This window comes from Hemiscyllium ocellatum, chromosome 7 (genome assembly GCF_020745735.1).
Source record: "Hemiscyllium ocellatum isolate sHemOce1 chromosome 7, sHemOce1.pat.X.cur, whole genome shotgun sequence".
Lineage (NCBI taxonomy): Eukaryota > Metazoa > Chordata > Chondrichthyes > Orectolobiformes > Hemiscylliidae > Hemiscyllium > Hemiscyllium ocellatum.
The window spans coordinates 79,175,107-79,197,592 of NC_083407.1; the positions used below are offsets into that span (position 1 = coordinate 79,175,107).

Consider the following 22,486-nt stretch of genomic DNA (forward strand, 5'->3'; position numbering starts at 1 on the left):
GGTTGGGTTACTCTTTGGAGGGTAGGTATGGACTTGTTAGGCCAAAGGATCAGCTTCCATACTGTAGGGAATCTAATCTAAAAAGTAACAATTAGACAATGTGTTGCAGCCAGTGGAATTTTTCACAATGGAAAGCCATGTCGGTGAGGCCAGAAGTTTTCTTGTCCTGCTTTACACTGTCCCTTCTGGTGACTTCTTTGTATTATTGATGGTCTGCAAATTTTAATATGCCTTTGGTGTCACCTGTTACAGCATAAGAGGAGTCCATGACAAAAAGTTTAAGGCCAATTGTTAATGGTGTGTGTGATTAATGCTATAGGCTCGACCTCTGACTACAACAGATAACTTCTTTTGTGAAGCAAAGACACTTTAGAATCCTTACAGCATGAAAGCAAGCCTTTCAGCCATCAAGTCCACACCACCGATCCAAAGACCATCTCTCCAGATCCACCCCCCTGCCTGCAACTTGCATTTCCCATGGCTAACCCACCTGGCCTGCCCATCCCTGTACACAAAAGGCAATTTAGGTGGGATTTCTTGGTGGGATTTTTTTTCAAATTTCTGAATTGATATTTTGTTGATAGTATTTCTAGTTGTTATGCATTCTGAAACACTGAATTGGTTTTGTAATGCAATCTTTTTTTTTGAACATTGCAAGCTGAAGAGGGATAAGAGACAAAAAACAAGTCACAGGTTTGGCAGAAAAATGCAATCCTTTGTAGGTACAGTTTATACCTAGCAGAAGAAAAAATTATCTGCATAACTGATTTAATGTACTATCTAGAATCAAATATTCAAACTCAAATGATAAAATATGCTATAGTATTTATAATGAAACTTGACACTGTGAAGTTTGCAAACAGGTGACTAATAGACCACTATGTGAATAGACATTGAGATGTGAATGAAATTTACAAAAGTAATAGAATATATTTTTCCATAGAATAAGAAAAGATATTTAGCCATAAATACTTCTAATCTGAAATAAGTTTTGTTTTTCTATTTGATGCAGATGATAATATTAGCCAAGGTGATTGTAGGTATGGATGAGGTCACACTGTCAGCAACAGGTATTATGACTTTAGTAAATCTGCTGAAGTCAAAGAAGGCATCAACAGTCATTGTAGTAGGTAAATTACATTATTATGTTTGTTTTCAACTGATCTAAAATTACCTATAACTTTAATGCTGCATATGAAAATACGAACAGTTGTAATGCTATCCAGATCAATTGATTTTGCAGAATTTAGTTTTGTAGTAAGATGCCATCTATCTCAGGCATTTGTTGCTGGTTAATTCATGAGTTGTTCACATTACAGATTGATTAATACTATATTCGATCAGATGACTGATTATACATTCACAGTTATCTGATCCCAGTTAGTACGAGTCTTTTACATCACTGCTAAGTATTATATTATAGTCAAATCTCTATCACATATAAACATTCTAATGTTCAAACAAGCAGGGTTTCTTCTCATTCTGATTTAGGACATCCAATCTTCTCTACTACCAGCACATTTTTAATCTATTCAGTTAGCTGCATTAAGGTGAAATAATTAACCTGGCTACTGAAACAACATGTCTATTGCTAACACCTCAATTGGAGAGAAGTGCATCATTTGACAGAATGGGTCTTGAAATTCCTGGAGATCTTCTGCACCCTCCACATTACGAGGGTGCATGCATTACCTTCAAGGATCTGAAAGCCTATTTAGGAAAAGAAGGAGGAAGAGGAGCAAGCAGCGGCAGAATAGGCATCCTGTACCCCCTTACTCAGACAAACTGTGAGTTAGTGGACTACCTAGCTTCAATGATTAACACGGATCCAGCATTACATCCATCCAAGATATTCACTAATATTCACCATTCTCTTGGCCACTGTTCAGCAAAAAACCCCAAAAACAAAAAGTTTTCTATAACACCTTTATCAGTAACCCATCCAAATTAACCAACAGATATGTACATTCCAACCTTTTACATTGCTGTAGTTACTGTCTTCTGAGTCACAATATTCTGATATCATGACTTAACTGGGAAGTGAGTTAATAATTGTGGCCCACTCACCTACACATCATCATAAAAAGCATAAATGTGTAAATCTGCCCATATTCTTTTTCTACCATAGTATATGTGTTTATCCATTTGTCTTTTATCTGTCTTAATTGTGGTTGAGCATGTGTGTTTTTGGGGTTTTGATGGGGGATAGCCTACAGTGCATAAATTTTACATCCTTTTTTACTGGTATCATTGTAGTTATATGTTACAATAAATTGTACTATTTTTAGCATTACTGTAAGAAAATATGATATAGTTTGCTTTTGTCCTGAATAGCAGTCAGGAATTTTGATCATTCTAATGTTCTCATTGGGATTTTATACATTGATATGTTTTATGATGACAGTGTGGCACAAATATTAGCAAACTCCATCAAAAGTTTTTTTTAAAATCACTTTCCAACCTCTTTTTGCTCTGAAGAAGAGTCATAGACTCAAATGTTAACTCTGTTTCTTTCCACAGATGCTGTCAAACCTTTTGAGTTTCTTCAACATTTTCTGTGTTTGTGACTGAATTGAATGTCAAGAAGAAATTTAAAAGCACATTGACACATTTCACACCATCAAATCTGGAATTCACTATTGCACAATTTCCGTGACAGCTTGCCAGATATCAGAAGTGGCAACCTGGAAGCCACATAATGACTACATACCATTTTAAACAAAAGCCCTATTATTACTCGCTTTTTTTAAAAATGTATATGCCTCCTGTTCGAGCATTATGACATTAAGTTTATCAACACCCACTGTACTTACCTTCCATATATTTCCTGCTTTCAAATTAAGTTCCCTCCGCAGTTATTAAGATCTCTGATTCGATTTAAATCATGTCACCTTCCAAAACTTACCTAACTTCATCAGAATTGTGGAAAACCTGAAAAGACCACTTCTGCAAGTGTTCTGGCCATACAAGACATCACTGTATGGGATCGCGACCTTCTCCCTTATCCTGTGCCAGTGAAAAATTGCCAGTGCTTTGAATGGGACGGGTAATCCCAGGTTTGGGTAAATTGTGTAATATTTAAAGCCACCATTTTTTACTCCTGTCCCGGGACCAGAAAATCCAATGACCCGACCCATCTCCACAATGTCAGAAGGACATTTATTGAAAACTCACTGGCTTCAGGATAAGAAAGTAAAAGAGAAATGTAGACAAAAAGAGGTACTAAAACTGAAAGCCGAGCATTCAGGCTTCCAGCATATACAGGTACATGCTAATCAGTCTTACCTGAACAAAGTTGTTTTGTTAGATGTGAAGCTGCGAAACTGAAAAATATCATAAGCAACTTTATGATTGTGATATCAGCCCTCAATAATTCAAACAAATATTCAAAATATTACATTTTTTAAAAAATCATTTGTTCTAGCATTCCTTTTTCCTTCTTATCATTTTATTCTTTATACGATTATTTTGTTTGTATAAATTTTACAACATAAGCTATCCTACTTACATGAGCCTTCTTCTAGCTTCATGACATCTCTGCAAATGTTTCTTTGGATTCTCTTTTCTCAGTTAATATAAAAAATGAGGACAACTTTAAAAATTGATTTTCTAAAAACAAACTCCAAAAATAGACAAAATAGATTACTAGTAAGATTAGATTACTTACAGTGTGGAAACAGGCCCTTCAGCCCAACAAGTCCACACCAACCTGCTGCACACCCATTCCCCTACATTTACCCCTTTATCTAATGCTATGGGCAATTTAACATAGCCAGTTCACCTGACCTGCACATCTTTGGACTGTGAGAGGAAACCAGAGCACCCGGAGGAAACCCACGCAGACACGGGGAGAATGTGCAAACTCCATACGGTCAGTCGCCTGAGTCAGGAATTGAACCCGGGTCTCTGGCGCTGTGAGGCAGCAATGCTAACCACTGTGCCACTGTGCTGCCCACTAAAATCTGAAGTTTGATCTCACTATATTAGGGTAGACATCTCTGTCACCTTCTTGTTCAATCAGAACCAATAGAAATTATTGTTGGCTGAGCGCATTTATTGACAGCACTAGAAAACTGGACCTGAATGAACAAACATGTTTATTATTTACAAGAAGTTTACTTGGGACTGAGTTTAGCTCAGTTGGCTGTCTAGTTTACAATACACTCAATACAGTTTGAGGTTACTATGAGGATTCTCCTTCTCAAATCTCCCCTTGCCTGAGCTGTGGTGATCTTCAGATTAAACCACCAACACTTGGCTCTCTCAAATGAGAGCGCAGCACTATGGTCTGGCAAGACTATGGTTACTTTACATTGATCCATGAACCTAAAGAGTGATTTGACCAAAACAGCTGATGGTTTCCTTCCTTGGAATACCAATTGCAAATACTAAATTCATATTATAATTTTCATTTATAGGTCATTCTTGATCATCTTTTAAATCTGTATATATAGTTCTTCAAGAACTTTTATATGACTTGATTTTCAAATTTAGTTCATACACAGGATCTAATAATTAATTGAATTAATTGGGTTTTACTGTACAGCAATAAAACTTTGATCCATTTGTATAATTTTTGACATTATAGGACGGCTGCTGTCCTCTCTTACCCAGATCAGAGAAGGTATTTCTGATGCCATAATTACAATGGGAGCTGTGGAAATCCTTTGTACACACCTATATGCTGAGAGGGAACAGGTAGGTAAAGAACAAACAGAAGTTATATCCTTATGAATATGCCTTTGCATGTATTAACATGTTATAACTATTTAGTTCATTGTTCATGTGTTGAAGAATATAGCTTATACTTTTAGAAATTAAGATTTTAACTGCAGAAAAAGCAGCCCTGAAATAAGTATAGTTAAAATAAATTTAAAGACTATAACACTTAAAATGTTTACTTTAAGGGTTAACAGCTAGAAAGTTAAGATCATAACCAGGAGGTGGGCTTATTTGGTCAAAGTACTGTTGATACATTGTCTGCAGCATTGCTGTAAGTGAGGTTCAGAGAGATATTTGTGTTTTATGAGTGAAAGCAAAATTAGTTTAAAGGCATGTGGTAAACTCTGAAATTGTAAAATCACTTTTTTCCCACCAGATCAAAGAAGGAATTTTAACTGAGAGATACTTAAATTAAATTTCAGGATGTGCCAAAGCATACTACAGTGTAATGGAGAAGGAATCATAGAATCCCTAAAATGTGGAAAGAGGACAACTGGCCCATTGAGTTCACACCAACCCTCCAAACAGCATCCCACCCAGACCCAGACCCCTACCCTATCCCAGAACCCATGTCTAATACATTTAACCTGCACATCCGTAGACACTACGGTCAATCTATCATGGCCAATCGACCGAACTTGCACATCTTTGAATGGGTGAAGCTTGGAGACTTCACTGGTTTCAATGTACCTGCGTGTTTGCTCTGATAGTTGCAGCTTGGGCTTGGTGCATGTACTTCACAGATCACTAAGAGAAGACAGCCTGAGTAAATGACAGTTAGCAGTCCTGCACAGTAAACAGAAAAGCTAATTTCATAATTTGTATGCAAGTAGGGCTTAATCTTGGATTTCCTGAGTGAAAAGAAGCTGAAAGATTGAAACAAATTTGAAGCCAGTGGGAAAATAATGGAGGATTTCAAAGTATTGTGACAACAGAAAGCAATAATAAGTTAAAGTCTTATTTCTCAGAACAGCTTTTACCAATAACATGGTATACTTTCAAGTGGCCCTGACAAACGTAAATAATTCTAAGATATTAAGTATGAGAATTGTTGAGGCAAATAAGAAGGAAGACAGAGTGCATCAAACAAATCATTATAAACCATATAATTAATAGTATTTGTTTTGTTTAAGTATTTTCTATGTAATTAAATTTGCAATGGTTTAAAAATGTGAAATTGTGTGATATAGTAAGGGGTGTTTGGATTTCCCTTTAAATGTTAAGGGTACCTAACCAGATCATAATATTTCTTAAAAGTTAGAAAGGATAATGTGCGACATGATATCCTTCAAGTCATAGGGCTAATGCTTTATGGAATAATGGCGTATCGTAAAACCCTATATATGAAGTTCTTTTCCAATGCTAAAGATGGCACTGTTGCCTTGACTGAGCCAAGTTCCATGAAAAGATAGGATAATTAGTGCATAAGTACAGATAACTACTATGTAACACCTTCACAGCTGGTTCTGCTAAGTTCAAGTTTTTTAAAAGTTAATTTACATCTATTAAGTTATGCTTCTACTGATTTAACAACAAAGTGAAATGTGTGGAAATACTTTTCACTTGCACAGATGGGTGCAATTGCAATAGTGCTCAAAAAACCCAACATCACAGAAGACAAATGAGTCCCTTTGATTAGCGCTCATCACTTTAAAATCGATCATCTCAGTACCTGTAAATTGTGGTACAGTAATCTCATGATGCACTGTAATAATTTCCCAGGTTGTTTTTGACATCACCTCCTAATCTCACAATATCCACCACCTAAGACAAGGGCAGCAGTTTTACTGCCTTCCAAATCAAACATCATTCAAATCATACAACATTGAATGTTTATTGCTATTTCTTCATTGTCATTGCATCAAAACCTAGGAACCCCAATCCTAACCATATTGTTGAACTAACTTTACTACATTGATGAAAATCTCAAGTACTTGGTTTACCAACACTTTCCCAAGGCAAACAGGGATGGATACTAAATGTCAGCAAACTACCAATGTCCATATCCTGAGAATTACTTTCTTAAAAATACTAAAAACTATCAATTCTGCAGTCAAACATTAAAGGGATTAGAAATAGAAAATATAAAAAAAATTAAGGACATGCAGTGTCTGTGGAGAGGGTAACATCGTGAATGTTTCAGGTCAGTGGCCTTTCATCAGAACTAGGAAATGTTAGCAATGTAATAGGCAAGTGAAAGAAGGCACAATGGGAAAGGAATAATAACCGTCAAGGTGACATTTCCATTCCTTACCAAAAAATAATTGCGTATTTGAAAGCTGCTGGTCAGTCAGGGGCTAGCAATTCTCATGACCCTGAAGCATCAGCACAAGCAATGGCCACTGCCAAGGCTGCAATAAGAATGAGAGAAAGGCATCCAACATTGAAACTGGAATGAAAAGCAAGTCCAGTGACTTTATGGAGTGAGGGTGGCAGGGAAGCATAGTTGAAAATGCTAAGGGGGAAAGTTATGCAAATAAGAAGTTTTGTACCTTAGAAAAGAGTCTGAGGGCCATGGAATCTCCATCTAGGAGATGACCTGTCCCCAGACCGGAAATCTAAAGCATACTAGTTTTACTGGAATAGTCTAGTACTTGATATGGACCTCTGTCACCACAAGTGATTGGCAGCATGGTGAGGCTCTGAAGTGGACCGCAATGTTTCCCTGCCACAGGTAAAATTGCAGCGGGGACAGGTAAGTGCGAACAATGGCATACTGGCATGACAGACAATTCAATTACCCCCCACCATCCCACCCAAAGAGGAGCCTATATTTCCAACCAAGTAAAGAAACAAAGGCGGGGGGTGGGAACATGGTGGGGGAGTTCGAAAGCAGGTGTAAATAGCAAAATGCTGAACAGCAGCCACTGGAAAGCAAAAACAAAATGAAAACGAGTTAAAATCAAAACCTGCAAAGAAAACTGAAAGAAAAATGGGACTAAAGGGTACAGTCTGAAATAAATAGTCATAATGTTGAGTGCAGAAAACTGTAAAGTATCAAATTGAAAGGAGACGTTCTGTTTGTTGCGTGAGTATAAATTGAGCTTTGGTTGGAATATTGCAGACCTAGGGCAGAAAGAGAGCGTTAGACATTACAGGACCATTAACATGGCAAGCCACCAAAATCTGAGGGTCTCACCAACAGAATGAGTGAAAATATTCCACAAATGAGACACTCAACCTACTTTTAAAATCCTCAGAGTAAAGTTGATCAGATTTTGAGCAGTGAGTACAGCATACAGAATTGAAAAAAACACATGTAAATCACTGAAATAACTCCACAGAGGCCAGTGTCCCATTACCAAGTCACCCTTTATTTACATGTGGAGAGTCCTTGACATTGATACAACTGCTTCAGAGCCAGCTTTCAGAGTAAACAGAATCTCTGACATGCCTGTTTTTCTCGATCAGTCAGGGCTCCCCAACTGGACCAGATTAAAATTACCAATCAGGGAACACCTGCTTGACCTCATTACAATCATGACAACCATTGTTTCACCTGGAAGAATATCTTTTGGCCATGGACTGTGAGGAGAGAGGAGGTTAAAAGGCAAACAGTGTATTGCATCCCCTGCACTTGCATGGATAGGTGCTATGGAAAGGGGAGGAGATATTGAGGTATTTAAAGAATGACCACAATGAGTGGACTATTCAGAATGTTGGAAAGGAAATGGCAATGCACTGAAGGTGCCACAACGTATGGCAGAGCTCTGATGCAAGGTAATCAGATTGAAATATTCTCTCTCTACTTATGCTACCTGGTTGCTGAGTAGTTCTAGCACTTCATTCCTTTTCTTTATTGTCACTGCTTTATTGTTCTTTTGAAAAGAACAGATGTTGTTGGTGTTGTCACAAAAACAGAAATTGCTTGATAAATTCAACAGATCTGGTTGCATTTGTGGAGAGAAAATGGTTTAGGTCCAATTACCCTTTTCAGAACTGTTGAATTGAAAAAATCTCACTTAATTTGTGGGAAATGGTGGCATGGTGGTAATGTCAGTAGCAAGACAATGGTGAAAGGCTTAACATCGTTTGAACAACACAATTCTTCCCTATGTATATATATCTTCATGACTTTAAAAAAAATTGAAGTAGCAATCAATAATTTTTCTTAATTATTCCACTATATTTAGAGCAGACAGAAAACCACTCATGTTGTGAGCTGCATACTTTTACTACTTCTACTAATGGAGCCCATTCTGATAGGAAGCTCCCGATCACACCCCAATGAAGTCAATCAAAGACTTAGACTTCTGTTTTTCCTGTTAAATATAAAATGACTAACCAGATTTCATCCTGTCAAGAGATTCACAAGAAAAGCCAGCTAGAAAAATGTATAATGTAAATAATGTTATCAAGGTGTAATTGAAGTGTTCAGTGAAATGCTAGTGTACAATGCACGAAAGTCGCCAGATAATACAGATTCCAGTAATAGAATTTTTAAAGAAGTCAGCAGATCCAAGGTTTGAAAAAAATCATTTTAATCTACACCATTTAGTCTCATTTTAATGAATATTAACATAAATATCAATAAAATAATTGACTGTTTTCAGGTTCGTGATTCTTGTGCTACAGCCTTGGGATACCTAAGTTTTAATCGAACTGGTCATCGTCACCTGCTCAAGGAGTGCAGGAATCAGCCAGAACTATATGACCTTTTACTAGCTAACATATGCAAAGATGGCAAAATCAGTAAGGAATTTACAGATGAATTCAAGGTGCAAAAACTACTTGGCTTGCCTACAGAGAGGTAAGAAAACATAATAGTGAGAAAACATCTTACAAATTCTACAAATGGCCTTTAATATATTTTAACTAACTTCAGTGATCTTAAAATGAAGTGTTTTTCTTTGTTTTTAAATCAGACTGGAACTAAGCGAAGGCCATCTGTCGGTGGTTCAACCAGAACAGAAAGGTAAATAAATAGAATCTATGAATTCAGTAGCAATTGTAATAAGGTAATACTTGTTGAAATGATAAGAAACAAATTCAGAACCACGCATTGGTTACAGCGCAAAAGGAGAATCATTCAGTCTGGCATTTCTATGCTGGATCTGATAGAACATAGAATATAGAACGTTACAGCACAGTACAGGCCCTTCAGCCCTTAATGTTGCGCCAACTTGTGAAACCAATCTGAAGCCCATCTAACTTACACTGTTCCATTATCATCCATATGTTTATCCAATGACCATTTAAATGCCCTTAAAGTTGGCGAGTCTACTACTGTTGCAGGCAGGGTGTTCTACGCCCTTACTACTCTGAATAAAGAACCTACCTCTGACATCTGTTCTATATCTATCTCCCATCACTTTAAAGCTATGTTCCCTCATGCTAGCCATCACCATCTGAGGAAAAAGGCTCTCACTGTCCATCCTATCTAATCCTCTGATTATCTTGTATGTCTCTATTAAATCACCTGTCAACCTTCTTCTCTCTAACAAAAACAGCCTTAAGTCCCTCAGTCTTTCCTCATAAGAGCTTCCCTCCACACCAAGCAACAGCCTGGTAAATCTCCTCTACACCCTTTACAATGCTTCCACATCCTTCCTATGATGCAGTGACCAGAACTGTAGGCAATACTCCAAGTGCAGCCGCACCAAAGTTTTGTACAGCTGCAACATGACCTCAAAGCTCCGAAACTCAATCCCTCGACCAATAAAACTTAACACACCACATGCCTTCTTCACCAGCCTATCAACCTTGGTAGCAACTTTCAGTGATCTAATGCACATGGACACCAAGATCTCTCTGGTCATCCACACTACCAAGTATCTTACTATTAGCCCAGTACTCTGTATTCCTGTTACTCCTACTGAAGTGAATCACCTTATACTTTTCCATATTAAACTCCATTTACAACCTCTCAGCCCAGCCCTGCCTGCAGCTTATCCATGTTCCACTGTAATCTGCAACATCCTTTGGCACTGTGCACAACTCCACTGACCTTGGTGTCATTCGCAGGTTTACTAACCCATCCTTCCACACCCTCATCCAGGTCATTTATAAAAATGACAATCAGTAGTGGCCCCAAAACAGATCCTTGCGGTATACCACTAGTAATTAAACTCCAGGATGAATATTCCCCATCAACTACGATCTTCTTACAGCTAGCCAATTTCTGATCCAAACTGCCAAATCACTTTCAATCCCATGCCTCCATATTTTTTGCAACAATTACCATGGGGAACCCTATCAAATGCTTTTCTGAAATTCATATACACCAAATCAACTGTTTTACCCTCATCCACCTGTTTTGTCACCTTCTCAAAGAATTCTCAAAGATTTTTCCCCCCAAGGGAACAATTTCACCCCTATCCAGATACATCATGATTTAAAAGAACTCTGTCAAGTTTCATCTCAACCATTTCCTCCCAAACAATACAGTCCCAGCTTCTCCAGTTTATCTGCATAACTGATTTTCTTCATCCTTGGAACCTTCTCATCAATATTTCTGAACTTACCTTTGTATCCTTCTTAAAATGTGGCACCTAAAACTGGACACAAAACTCCAGTTGCATCTTATATAAGTTTAACATGATTTCCTTGCTTTTGTACTTGGTGCCCCATTAATAAATTCCTCTTCATTTTAATTTTTGGATCTTTTGTCATTCAGGGAACTCTGGATTTGTTTTCCATACTTCTCCCCTTAATGGGAATAAACCTTTACTTTGCCTAAGCTGTCATTTCTTTAAAAATAGCCCATTGTTTAGTTACAGTGTTGCCTGCCAGTCTTGATTCCAATTCTTACCCCCCTTTGAAGTTGGATTTTGCCTTGTCCTTTTCCATAGCCAACTCTAATCTTTTGATACTGGGAAATTTATAAATTATATTCACATAGTTGTGATGAAATGTTAACCCAAATTTCTATCTGGATTTTTTCTCATAGCACTTTTCAAAAAAGAACAAAAAACAAAATTACTGATTTTTTTTCTCACTTCTAATACAGGGAGAATTACTCTCTTTGCCTAATCAAAAAATTATCTTCTTTTACATAATATACCATATAATTGCAAGTTTGTCATTTAAATATTAAATGTCTTGATTAATTTGAACTTTTCCTTTAATCATAGTGAGATTAAAAACAGCCAGTTGTCCACAGGAACAGAAGAAAACAATGACTTCAAGGTTAAAATCTGCTCCCAAATAAAAAGTCTAGGGACTGCTTAACTTCAGAAGAAAATATAATTTGCTGGATCTGCACAAAACAAGCCTTCAAATGAAATGAAAAGCATTCAAATAAATCTATCACACAATTTATTCTTGTTTTGGGATCTAAACAGAATGTCAAACTTGTTTCAGTTTACTCTGTGGCAAAGTTCACAAAAAGCTTTCAGCATATTTCCATTTTCCAATCTAAGATGATGTTGGGTAAATGATAGCATATTGTTATCGGTCTTCTGACAATATTATGTTACAACCTTTTTTGCCAATTAAAGTACTCAACCTCAAACTTTTCTATTATGTTTCTTTGGTAATTGATAGTGCCTGGAATACCAAGGTAACAGCATGTATCAGAATCTCAACACTGTGGTGACAAAATCTGGCTCTGTAGCTGCAAGGGTGCCTGTGCCTCTGGCACACTAATGGGGCCATAGTTGCAATTCCTCTTGGACTATGTCAAAACTTGGAATTGGAGCTGTTGGAATTGCAAGAGGAAACTAGGCACAAAGGGTGGAAGAGATTTATCCTTACTGATGGCCCTCCATTCAGGGTCTTCAGGAAGTACTTCTTCTGCCTCCCTGCCTCAGTGAGAATCAATGTCTGAGGCAGCCATGTTTCATCATGAAGTTGGCAGATAAACTTTGCTACATCACGCAATGCAATCACAAAACAGAATTAAGGAATGATTTCTAAATTTCTATGACAGAATATCTTTTCAGAAAGAAGAATGTGACATTAACAACATTTTACTATTTACTGCCCATCAACTCATCAAAGAGGTGGCAGAGGCCCTGTCAAGTAAAGGGAACTTCTTCATCTTCTCCTTTACTAAAGCAGGAGAAGCCATCACATGGCTTTGACGGATTAACAGGATACCAATTCATGCAGAGTGCAGTATATTGCACACATGTGAACCGGTAGGGTCCAAATGTCAATGAATAGGGTGCAACACAACCTCAAGGGTTACCATTCTTTTTAAGTGTTGTTGACCTGAAACTATGTCGAAAGATCCTGTTGGTGATTTCTCACCAACTTATCAGCAGCATGGGTGCATTTCATTCTGCATTGGTTCACAGCAAAGTTCTGCTGAGTATAGGGGTACCAGCTCTACACCTGGCCATGATTCTTCTGCAAGGCACTTTATCCCACTCCACAGTCACCCCTAAGATTCTGTACATTGCTATGGCACTTTTCATTGCAAGCCCATGAAATGCAATATCTGTTCTTTCCCTTGTTCTCTTCTTCAGTGTTCCATGAAGCTCAGCACAAGCTTGAGGAACAGCACTTTAATTTTTAACTGGGCTTTCAGTCTTCTGCACTCAGCATCAAGTTCAAAAATTTTAGATCATGATCTCTACTTAATCTTGTCTTAGGGACATAGAGATTTACAGCACGGAAACAGACCCTTTGGTCCAACCCATCCATGCTGACCAGATGTCCTAACCTAATCTAATCCCATTTGCCAGCACTTGGCCCATATTCCTCTAAACCCTTCCTATTCATATACCCATCCAAATGCCTATATGTGGTTTTATTTTTCTTCTGTCTTTTATTTTTACTGGGTTTGTTCCTGCCTTGTTTCTTTCTATCCCTTGCATTCAGATGTCTGCTGTGCAGCCATTTATGCCATATTTGAACACAGACTTTCATTACCACTCTCTTTAGCTATTGCACTGAAGAATTTTTACATTGTTTAATTTTTTCTGCCCTCCACTTATCTTATTCTTGCTGTCCTTCTGCCTTTTACTGCTTTAAAAACTCTTACATTTCTAAGCATTCTTCAATGCTGGTGAAGCAGCAGCTCAACCTGAAATATTAAATCCATTCCATAGTTGCTGTATGAACTCCTGAATATTTTCAGCTTTTTTTTATTTCACACTTCCAGCATCCATTATATTTTAACTTTGCAACTTATTCATGCCCAGTAACTATGCACATGCTGAGCATAGCTCCTTGCCCTCAGCTCCAGTAAATGCTGCAGAATCGATCACTACTATTCTAAGTGTTGAGGTAGACTGCTACCATCAATCCTCCTTTACATGCTTTTAAAAGAAAATTAATGGTTTGGTGGGGCACCGTGATAAAAAAAAGTCAAGAAATGAATGTAAATTTACAAATGAAACTAACCAGAATTAAATCAGGTTGTTATTACCCGGGTGATGATTCAACCCAGACTATGTGGAGATTCCCTTTCTGTACTAGATCTAAGAGGCTATTTGATTAACAGTGGCAGAGGAAGAACCACTACTGGGTCATAATGAGAAAAGTTACATCTTAACAAGATGAAATTTATTCCGTGATGCCAATAGGCACAAGTTACACAGACCAGTTATGAGGTCTAACTAGCCAAACAGGAGACACTGATGACACATCTGTCCCCATTGAGAGCTTAGGCCAAAGTCCTCTTGTCCATCACCTTAGCCTATATGAAATCATCAGATTGATGGGAAGTTCAATACAGTCTCAAACGTTAACTCTTTCAGAGTCATTACCTTATGTAACATCAGTACCTGAATAGTGACAGCAAGTATCAGTCAAGTAACAGTGCTTCTGCATTAAAGCCAGGCATTGCTCTTAAGCTTCACTTTGTAAAAGAAGTGAATGTGATGTGAGAAACAAATATTACACAGCAAGTAGTTAAGGTCTGGAATGCACTGCCAGGAGTTGTGGTTGAGGCAGGTTCAATTGATGCATTCAAAAGGCCATTAGATGATTATTTAAATACAAACAAGATTTAGGGTGTTAGGGAAATGACAGGAAAATGGCAGTAGTGATCATGCCTATTCAGAGGTGTAATGCAGAGATGATGGGCTGAATGGCTGCCCTTATGAAACAATTCAATGATTCTGTAAATTGATGAGATTTGGTTTTGGAAAATCCTCTCAATTAAATTTTGGCGAGGTTCTGCAGCACATTTTGGATATGGGCTGCACTGCTGCCACTGTGTGCTGGTACTAGGGCAAATGAATGTCTAAGGTGACAGATAGGATGCCAATCAAGTAAATGCTTTCTCCTGGATGGTGTCAAACCAGTCAAGTTTCATTGGATGTGCACTCATTTCTGTAAGTGGAGAATATTCCATCATATGCCCAACTTGTGATGTCTTGATGTTGGACAGGTTATTGGGTGTTTGGAAGTAAGTTACTCATGACAGAAGTTCTAGTCTCTAACCTGCTCATGTTGACACAATATGTATGTGGCTGGCCTTGTTAATTTTTTGGTCAATGGTAACCCCAAGGATATGTTCAAAGATTCATCAATAGATATAGTTATTTAATGTGAAGAGGAGGTTGTTATATTCTTATGTTGGAGGTTGTCTTGCATTTATGTGGAGCAAGTATTGCTTTTGCACTTATCAGCCTGAGCCTGAAATTTGGTATGAATCTTATATTGTTAGGAAGAACATTAATAAGGCAACTGAAGTAGTTGGACTGAGGATATCCTAGGATAAAGCTGATTGACCTCCATATTCTAAGGCTACCAACATTCCTAGAAAGGTCAGGTGTCTACCAGGTTTGCCAATTCCAGCTGGATGTATTCTCCTGGTAGCGACCAAAAGCAATTGGAATTTTTCAATGCAATAATTCTGTGATTCCAGTCAGTTTCTGGCAGCCCACAGTCCACTTGAACTAAACTGTGATGATTGTATTTGTAGGCAGCACATATGCAGGCACAATAAATTGTTAATGTAGGTTAAGTTACCAGAGTCCCAGAGGACTGAAGGTCACTACACCATGTAAGGGGTGATATTGAGAAAGTAGGACCTCCATGATAACCTCAGTCAGTGCAAGAATTGAACACATGCTGTTGGTGTCACTCTGCATTGCATCCAGGTGTCTAGCCAATTGAGCTAACAGATCCATGTGACAAAGAACAAAATTGACAATACAGCATTCACGCGGTGTGCTCACAAATGATGCAGCTGCCACTGCCTGCTTTTAGTTAGGTGCAAACTGGTGCTGAGCCTCAACCTCAGAAGAAACCAAGAGAATGAAGGAATCAGGAGTTTAAAGTGAAAAGCAATTAAATGCAACTGTTTGAAATTTCACAAGCCTCTCCAGACTGGAAAATTCACACCGTCATCTATACAACATTCTTGCAAAGAAAGCTTGACACATAACTCCCTAACTGAAAGAGAGTCTTAGGATGCCAAGACTGAAGGAAAGTGCTGCCTGGAAGAACTCTTCATTCTCTCTGTGAAAATACACAGCCAGGACAAACATTCACCAGAAAGTACCCCAACTTTTTTTTTTAAATTCATGTGCAATTTTTAAAAAAGAGAAGTAAAAATATCAATAGTGAAGAAACAATGGTTGACTATTTGTGTTAAGTTCTTCATTAAGCACTTTCTCCTGCGTATTCCTGAGACATGTCAAACATCCACAAAATCCTGCTACCAGCTTTTGACGATGATACTTCCTAGAATGCATCGAGATGGAGATGGCAACCTTACCACGAGCTACAGCCATCTTCTTTTGTGCTAGGTATGGTTCCAGAAGTGGGGTTTTCTCACTGATTCTCATTGATTTTATTAAATCTGTGCAGGCAGCTCATCAAATTAAAGCTCATTAAGGAAACATTTGTTCACTAAATTAGGTTCAAATTGAAACTGACATAATGCTTATGAGACCAAAATGCTTTTATGCCACTTTTAGGGTAAAAAGCATGACATTTCAACAATGCAATTAATTGCAAGCTCCTTATTTTCTTTGACTTTTTTCCAACTTTCTTCCTGGAGCACCAACTCATGCTGGGCACAGTTCCGAAGGCCTTACCGAAGTTGCCAATCACAATTAATTGTGGTTGAACCAGTTCTTAAAAAACATTCTTATTCCAGTATTGGTTGATAATCAGGAATGACAACCTGTCCCCTTTGCTCTTAGCCAGGTCAGCAGATTGGGTGGTATAACGCTGTACTAAACAGTAATCCAACATAACTTGAGAACCAAATCTGTAATCTAATGGTCTGTCTGATTTACTGCTACATTAAAGTCTGTTTTAACTCAGTACAACTTTAAGAAATTATATTCTACACTTTCAATTTTTGAGCAAAGCTAATTAGTTCATAAGAATTATTTCACAGTATTTGTGATTTGCTAATAGTCCCTTTTGTAATCCTCAATTTTCAATTGGGTAATGGAACAACTACCAAAATAGCAAATACATGAAACAAGGATATACTAAATTTGAATGATAGACAATCTATCCAAACAAAAATCTACTAATTGGAGATGTTTATGCAGAGCACTTCTCACATCACCTCAAAGAGGTAGTATAATAGTGCCTTGCTCCTTCTTTAGTTGTCACCATTGACAGCTAATAGGACAAATTGGGTCCAACCTTCAGGTCTTCAACAGAGAACTTAATGATGAGTTTCTCTATCTCCTTTCTGTGAAAAACATATGAGAAAGAGTAAACCATTGATTCATTAAATCTACCCAACAATTTTCTGAGCCAGAGGAGGACTTAGTTCATCTAGTCCTCACCAGAACAGAGAAAACTACTTGGTTTCCACTCAGCACCACTAATGAAATTGGGGTTTGCAACTGTGCCTCTATGAATTATCATTCTCTGGCACAGAGTGCTGAAATCTCACCCAGAGCTTGGAATATGATTTGAAATGCGATGTTTAGTTAACTATGTTTTTACAGGAATCAGAAAAGAATGCATTTTGAAAATTTCTTAACTTGAAACCAAAGGATGACAATTTAAATGTCACTATTTAGAGCAAATCTGTTTGTAATAATGTTTGTACAATACAGAAAATATTGTTTATATTTTATCTTTGTGTGGAAAAAAATGAAGTTAGTTTATTTCAATCTATAAGTTGCATTTGAGTTTCATATCTAAATTGCATTAGAAATGGTGCAATTTAAAAAAAAACATGTTTTATTGGGAAGTAATAGGCATTCACAAGCAGTATTTTAATTGCTCCAATGAAAAAAGTTTGTTTTTTACAAAATAACAGAAAACCAAAGGAAAAAAAACAAGATCCTTATCATTTGAAATGAACATTTCCTTTTTAATGTTTAAATTCAGTGATCTCACCATACGCCAGCTGCTATATAATATGATGTACTTTATTGGCACATGGCACATCTAAAAATAAAGAGCTGGCAATTGATCTGCTTGCAGATCACTCCAGAAAAACTCTATGAACAGAACACGAAAGCAATAATGATATGCATGGTTATCTTCTTAATTTTTCCTATATCAATTATCCCTCTTGTCAACATACTGTAGTAATAATAGCATATCTCACATATCAATACATAATACACCACCTGGGTTTTTTTTATCCATTCCATCTGAATTTAGGTGAAAGAGAAGATCATTGAAAAAGCAGCTGAAGATATATGAGCCTAGGATACGACTTTGAGGAACTTTGGCAGCAATGTATTGGAGTTACAATTATTGGTTACTAGCAATGACAATCATGGTTTATGTGCTGGGCATGGCCTCAGCAGTGGAGTCTATTTTCCAATTCCCATTGACCTTAATAAATCTGTTTAGACAGCTCATGAAAGTAAAGTTCATTAAGAGCCTGTTTATTCAATAAATCAGGCTCCATTGAAACAGACATGATGATTTTTAAGTTAAGAAGCCGTTATGTCAGTTTTAGGGTAAAAAGCATTATATTTAAACAATACAATTAATTATGAGCTTCTTGCATTCTTTGACTTTTATGCAACTTTCTTTCCTGAGCACTAACTCTTGCTGGGGCACAGTTCCAAAGGCCTCACACAGTCACCAATCACAGTGAAGGGTAGACCTGTTCTCAAGCAACGTGCACATTTTCAATATTGGATGATAATCAGGAATGACAACCTGTTCCCTTTGCTCTTTGACAGGGCAGTGCTCACTATACAAGATTGGGTAGTACAACGCTGTGCTGGCTAAAGCCCAATAACTAGGCACAGCATGAAAATAAAATCTGTAATCTCCGGAGCTACTTGGTACTATATTAGTCCTTGTTTGTATTCAGTACACATTTAAGGAGAGCTGTTTTGCACTTTAAATTACAGGGTGTATTTTTTTTGATCAGTTAGTTCCATTTATATAATATATAAATATTTTTGAGAGATTGGTTTTCAAACTAGTGGTGTATGGATACTGGTTACTTTTATGAAGGGTGAACAAATAACTAGGTCAGTCATGTTTCTGGAAGCATGACTTTATCTGGTATGTTTCAGGGAGCAGGGAACCCTGGGTGTTAACAGAAGATGGTTTATATTGTGCTGGGATTATGATCAATAGCACAAACATTAAGAGTGATTAGCTTGTTTTTGGTTTAGAATAATCAAGGATTATTTTTTCTTAGGAAACAAAGGGACTGAAAGATATTGATTTTTTTTAAGGAAATCTAACTGGAATCAGAAGCACAATATAGAGCTGAATATTCCCAGTCAAGATTAGAGAGGTGCTGGAAAAGCACAGTGAGTCCAGGCAGCATCGAAGGAGCAGGAAAATCATTGTTTCGGGCAGGACCCCTTCATCACGAATTAAACTGGGAGTCTCAGGTGTAGGGTGGGGCTGGGGAGAAGGTAGTAGAGAGTGCAATAGGTGGATGGAGGAAGGAGTAAAGATGATTGGTCGGAGAGGAGGGTGGAGTGGATAGGTGGGAAGGAAGATTGACAGGTGGAATAGGTCATGAAGATGGTGCTAAGCTGGAAGTCTGGAACTGGGGTAAGGTGTTGGCAGGGGAAATGAGGAAACTGGTGAAGTCCACATTGATGCCCTGGGGTTGAAGGGTTCCAAGGTGGAAGATGAGGCCTTCTTCTTTCAGGCGTTGGATGGTGAGGGAGTGGCGGTGGAGGAGGCCCAGGAGCTGCATGTCATTGGCAGAGTGGGAGGGCGTGTTAAAATGTTTATCCACATGGTGGTGGGGTCGATTGCTGCTGGTGTCCTGGAGATGTTCCCTGAAGCACTCTGCGAGAAGGCATCCAGTCTCCCCAGTGTAAAGGAGATTGCATCGGGAGCAACGGATACAATAAATGACATTTGTGGAAGTGCAGGTGAAACTTTGATGGATGTGGAAGACTCCTTTGGGGCCTTGAATTCCCAGGTCTAGAATATCATGTGTCGTGGTGAGCTGGTTGGGAAAATATGGAGTGTGCAAATGAGATTCTTGATTCTAATTAGAAGAAAGATGTCTATTTGCATGAGTCTATATCTAATTAGTACCTAATGTTGCTTCAATTATATGCTATTTCTTATTCTAGTGTGCACTGGAAAGAAAATCAGATGTCTATAATTCTCTTCATGAAAATCAGACAGGATACTGGTGGCTTCAGCTCACCCCTTCCTTCTCTGGATCTCCATCTTGACAGCAATCTCCAACATCTCAGGTTATGTTCCATGGGTAGTGACCGCCTGCACCCCTATCCACCATTCTCACAACATCACTGTAGCATATGTTTGATTCACTTAGAATACACTTCTCCACTTCTATGCTGCATTTTGGAGTGCGCAATCACCTTGCGTTGTACTTCTGGAATACTTTGTGCACTTGGACAGGCACCCATCTCATACATTGAGGTGAAGTACCTCAAGGCTCATTTTCTTAGTGCACACTTGCTTTGCGCCCACACCAAAACTGACAGCACTTCTTTTAGCACTTTGCTGCCTTATTCAGAACATAAAATCTCACAGCATTTTTGTGTTGCCTTGCATTTAGCAATGATGCAAAGCCAGGAAGCGGCAGTGTTCAGCCAAGGAGGTGTACATACTGCTGTACAACATCTTGTAAGTTCAACACCTCTTCTACAGAATGTGTCAGCAGCTTTCACAGCAAACACGCTGCATGTATTAAGCAAAATTCTCAGTCAGGTCAAGAAGGACTATTGTCAGTCAGTGGGGGTTATAAAATCATAGAGATATACACCACAGAAACAGGCCCTTTGGCTCACTGACTCTGTGTGAGTCAAAAACAACCACCTAATTATTCGAATTCCACTTTTTGAAGGGTACATCTAAATACTCAATAAAGGTTATGAGTGTTTCTACCTGTTGCCCTCTTACAAGCAATGAGTTCCTGATTCCTATCTCCTTTGAATGAAAAAGCTTTTCCTCACATCTCCTCTAAACCTCCCAGTTATTGATTCTGTCCACCAAGGAAACATGTTCCTTCTAATCTGCCTTGCCTACGCCCCACATAATTTTATTCATTTCAATCATGTCCCATCACAGTCAATCAAGGACAACATCAGATTTCAATCTGGAGTTGGGCATGGTCCATCTACTGCTTGGGGTGTTCAGGGTCAGGTGTTGCTTATTATACAGTCCGAGGAGTGGGCAAAGGTGGGTCCTGTAGCTGCAACGCAACCAGTTTGGATGTTCACAATCAGTCAGAGGAGATCAGTCAGGGGTCTGGTAAGTCATCAGTCGGGTTGGGCAGAGGGTGGAATTAGAATTAGGTTTTGTGTGTGCTGGAGTTTGTTTCAGTGGAAGGTAAGGAGGTACTGCTTTGGTGGGGAAGTCATTTGTAGGGATTGGAAGCAATGTATTAGGATACAGAGAGAACAATAATTGTAAAAGGAACCAGCTCAACATGTGAGTAGGAGATGATTAGTATTTGGAGGACATGGGTTACTGCATATGAGTGAGGGTTCATCATCAAGGAGCACAATCACCCTGGCTTCATCAGTAAGATAGTGAAGCATTATGGGGGGCATAGCAAAGCTGCAGGGCCAGGGTTCAGGTAGTTATTTTGGGAGATGAAGACTTAAAAGGGTGGGTGGAACTTGTGGAAGCTTAGTACCTGTGGGGTCAACAGACAGTGCAAGAAAGCAAGGAACATAAAAGTTTGGAGGTTGTCTTGGATCACAGAGAGTATCCAAGTGGCTCTTTTTAATTTGGTTAAATGTAGTGAAGAGAAGACTCAACAAATTCCCTAAATATAAACATTTATTTAGTAATAATAAGAAATGGAAAAGAAGGAAAAATAAATGACTGAAATATGAACATCTGTTAAGTAATTAAAAAAAGATGAAAAAGGAAGGAAAAGAAACAATGAGCCTCATGCCCTCCTGTGCATAGGGGACCCTTCAATTAACGTTTTGATCTGGAGGCTTGGGTTTGTTCCAAGCACAGTTTGTGATCCTGGTCTGGGGTGAAGTTCAATGATCCAGCATATAACTTTCTCTCAATGCAGTGTAACAAACAGCAAGTACAGAAAAAAAACTACAGAAAAACATATTGATTGTGTCATCTTCGGCACATACAGGAAGGTTCACAAGACTCATTCAAGCTCATGCAGTTGTTGAATATCAACAAGCTTAGACCTTCAATCCATCTCATACAATCCACCCCGATGATATTTGGTAGTGCATGATACAATTGCAGATGCAGATGCAAATCAGCAATAGACACACGAGAGTGTATAATAAGAGTATGTAACCTACACCAGAAGATTAAAGCTACAAGGAAAGTAACCATCACCAATATGAACAATACAATAATAGGTTGTATCACCAATTTAATTATCACAATGGCCTTTGGGGACCAATCCTTAAATATATTCCACCCCTGATGTACGGTCAAGGCCAAGATGGAACCAGCAAGTCATGTTAACACTAAGTTCCCATTTCGCTATGTTTCT

The 22,486-nt window shown here is 38.2% G+C and overlaps 1 protein-coding gene across 1 annotated transcript in view; it reads left to right on the forward strand.

The window, feature by feature from the left end:
- ankar (ankyrin and armadillo repeat containing) overlaps positions 1-13,183 on the forward strand; it is a 155,555-nt gene extending 142,372 nt beyond the window's left edge. Inside the window, 5 exon segments of the mRNA XM_060828124.1 lie at positions 1,013-1,130; positions 4,589-4,698; positions 9,276-9,472; positions 9,588-9,637; positions 13,134-13,183. Of these exon segments, the coding sequence (XP_060684107.1) occupies positions 1,013-1,130; positions 4,589-4,698; positions 9,276-9,472; positions 9,588-9,637; positions 13,134-13,183 (525 nt within the window).
- Positions 13,184-22,486: the final 9,303 nt, after the last annotated feature.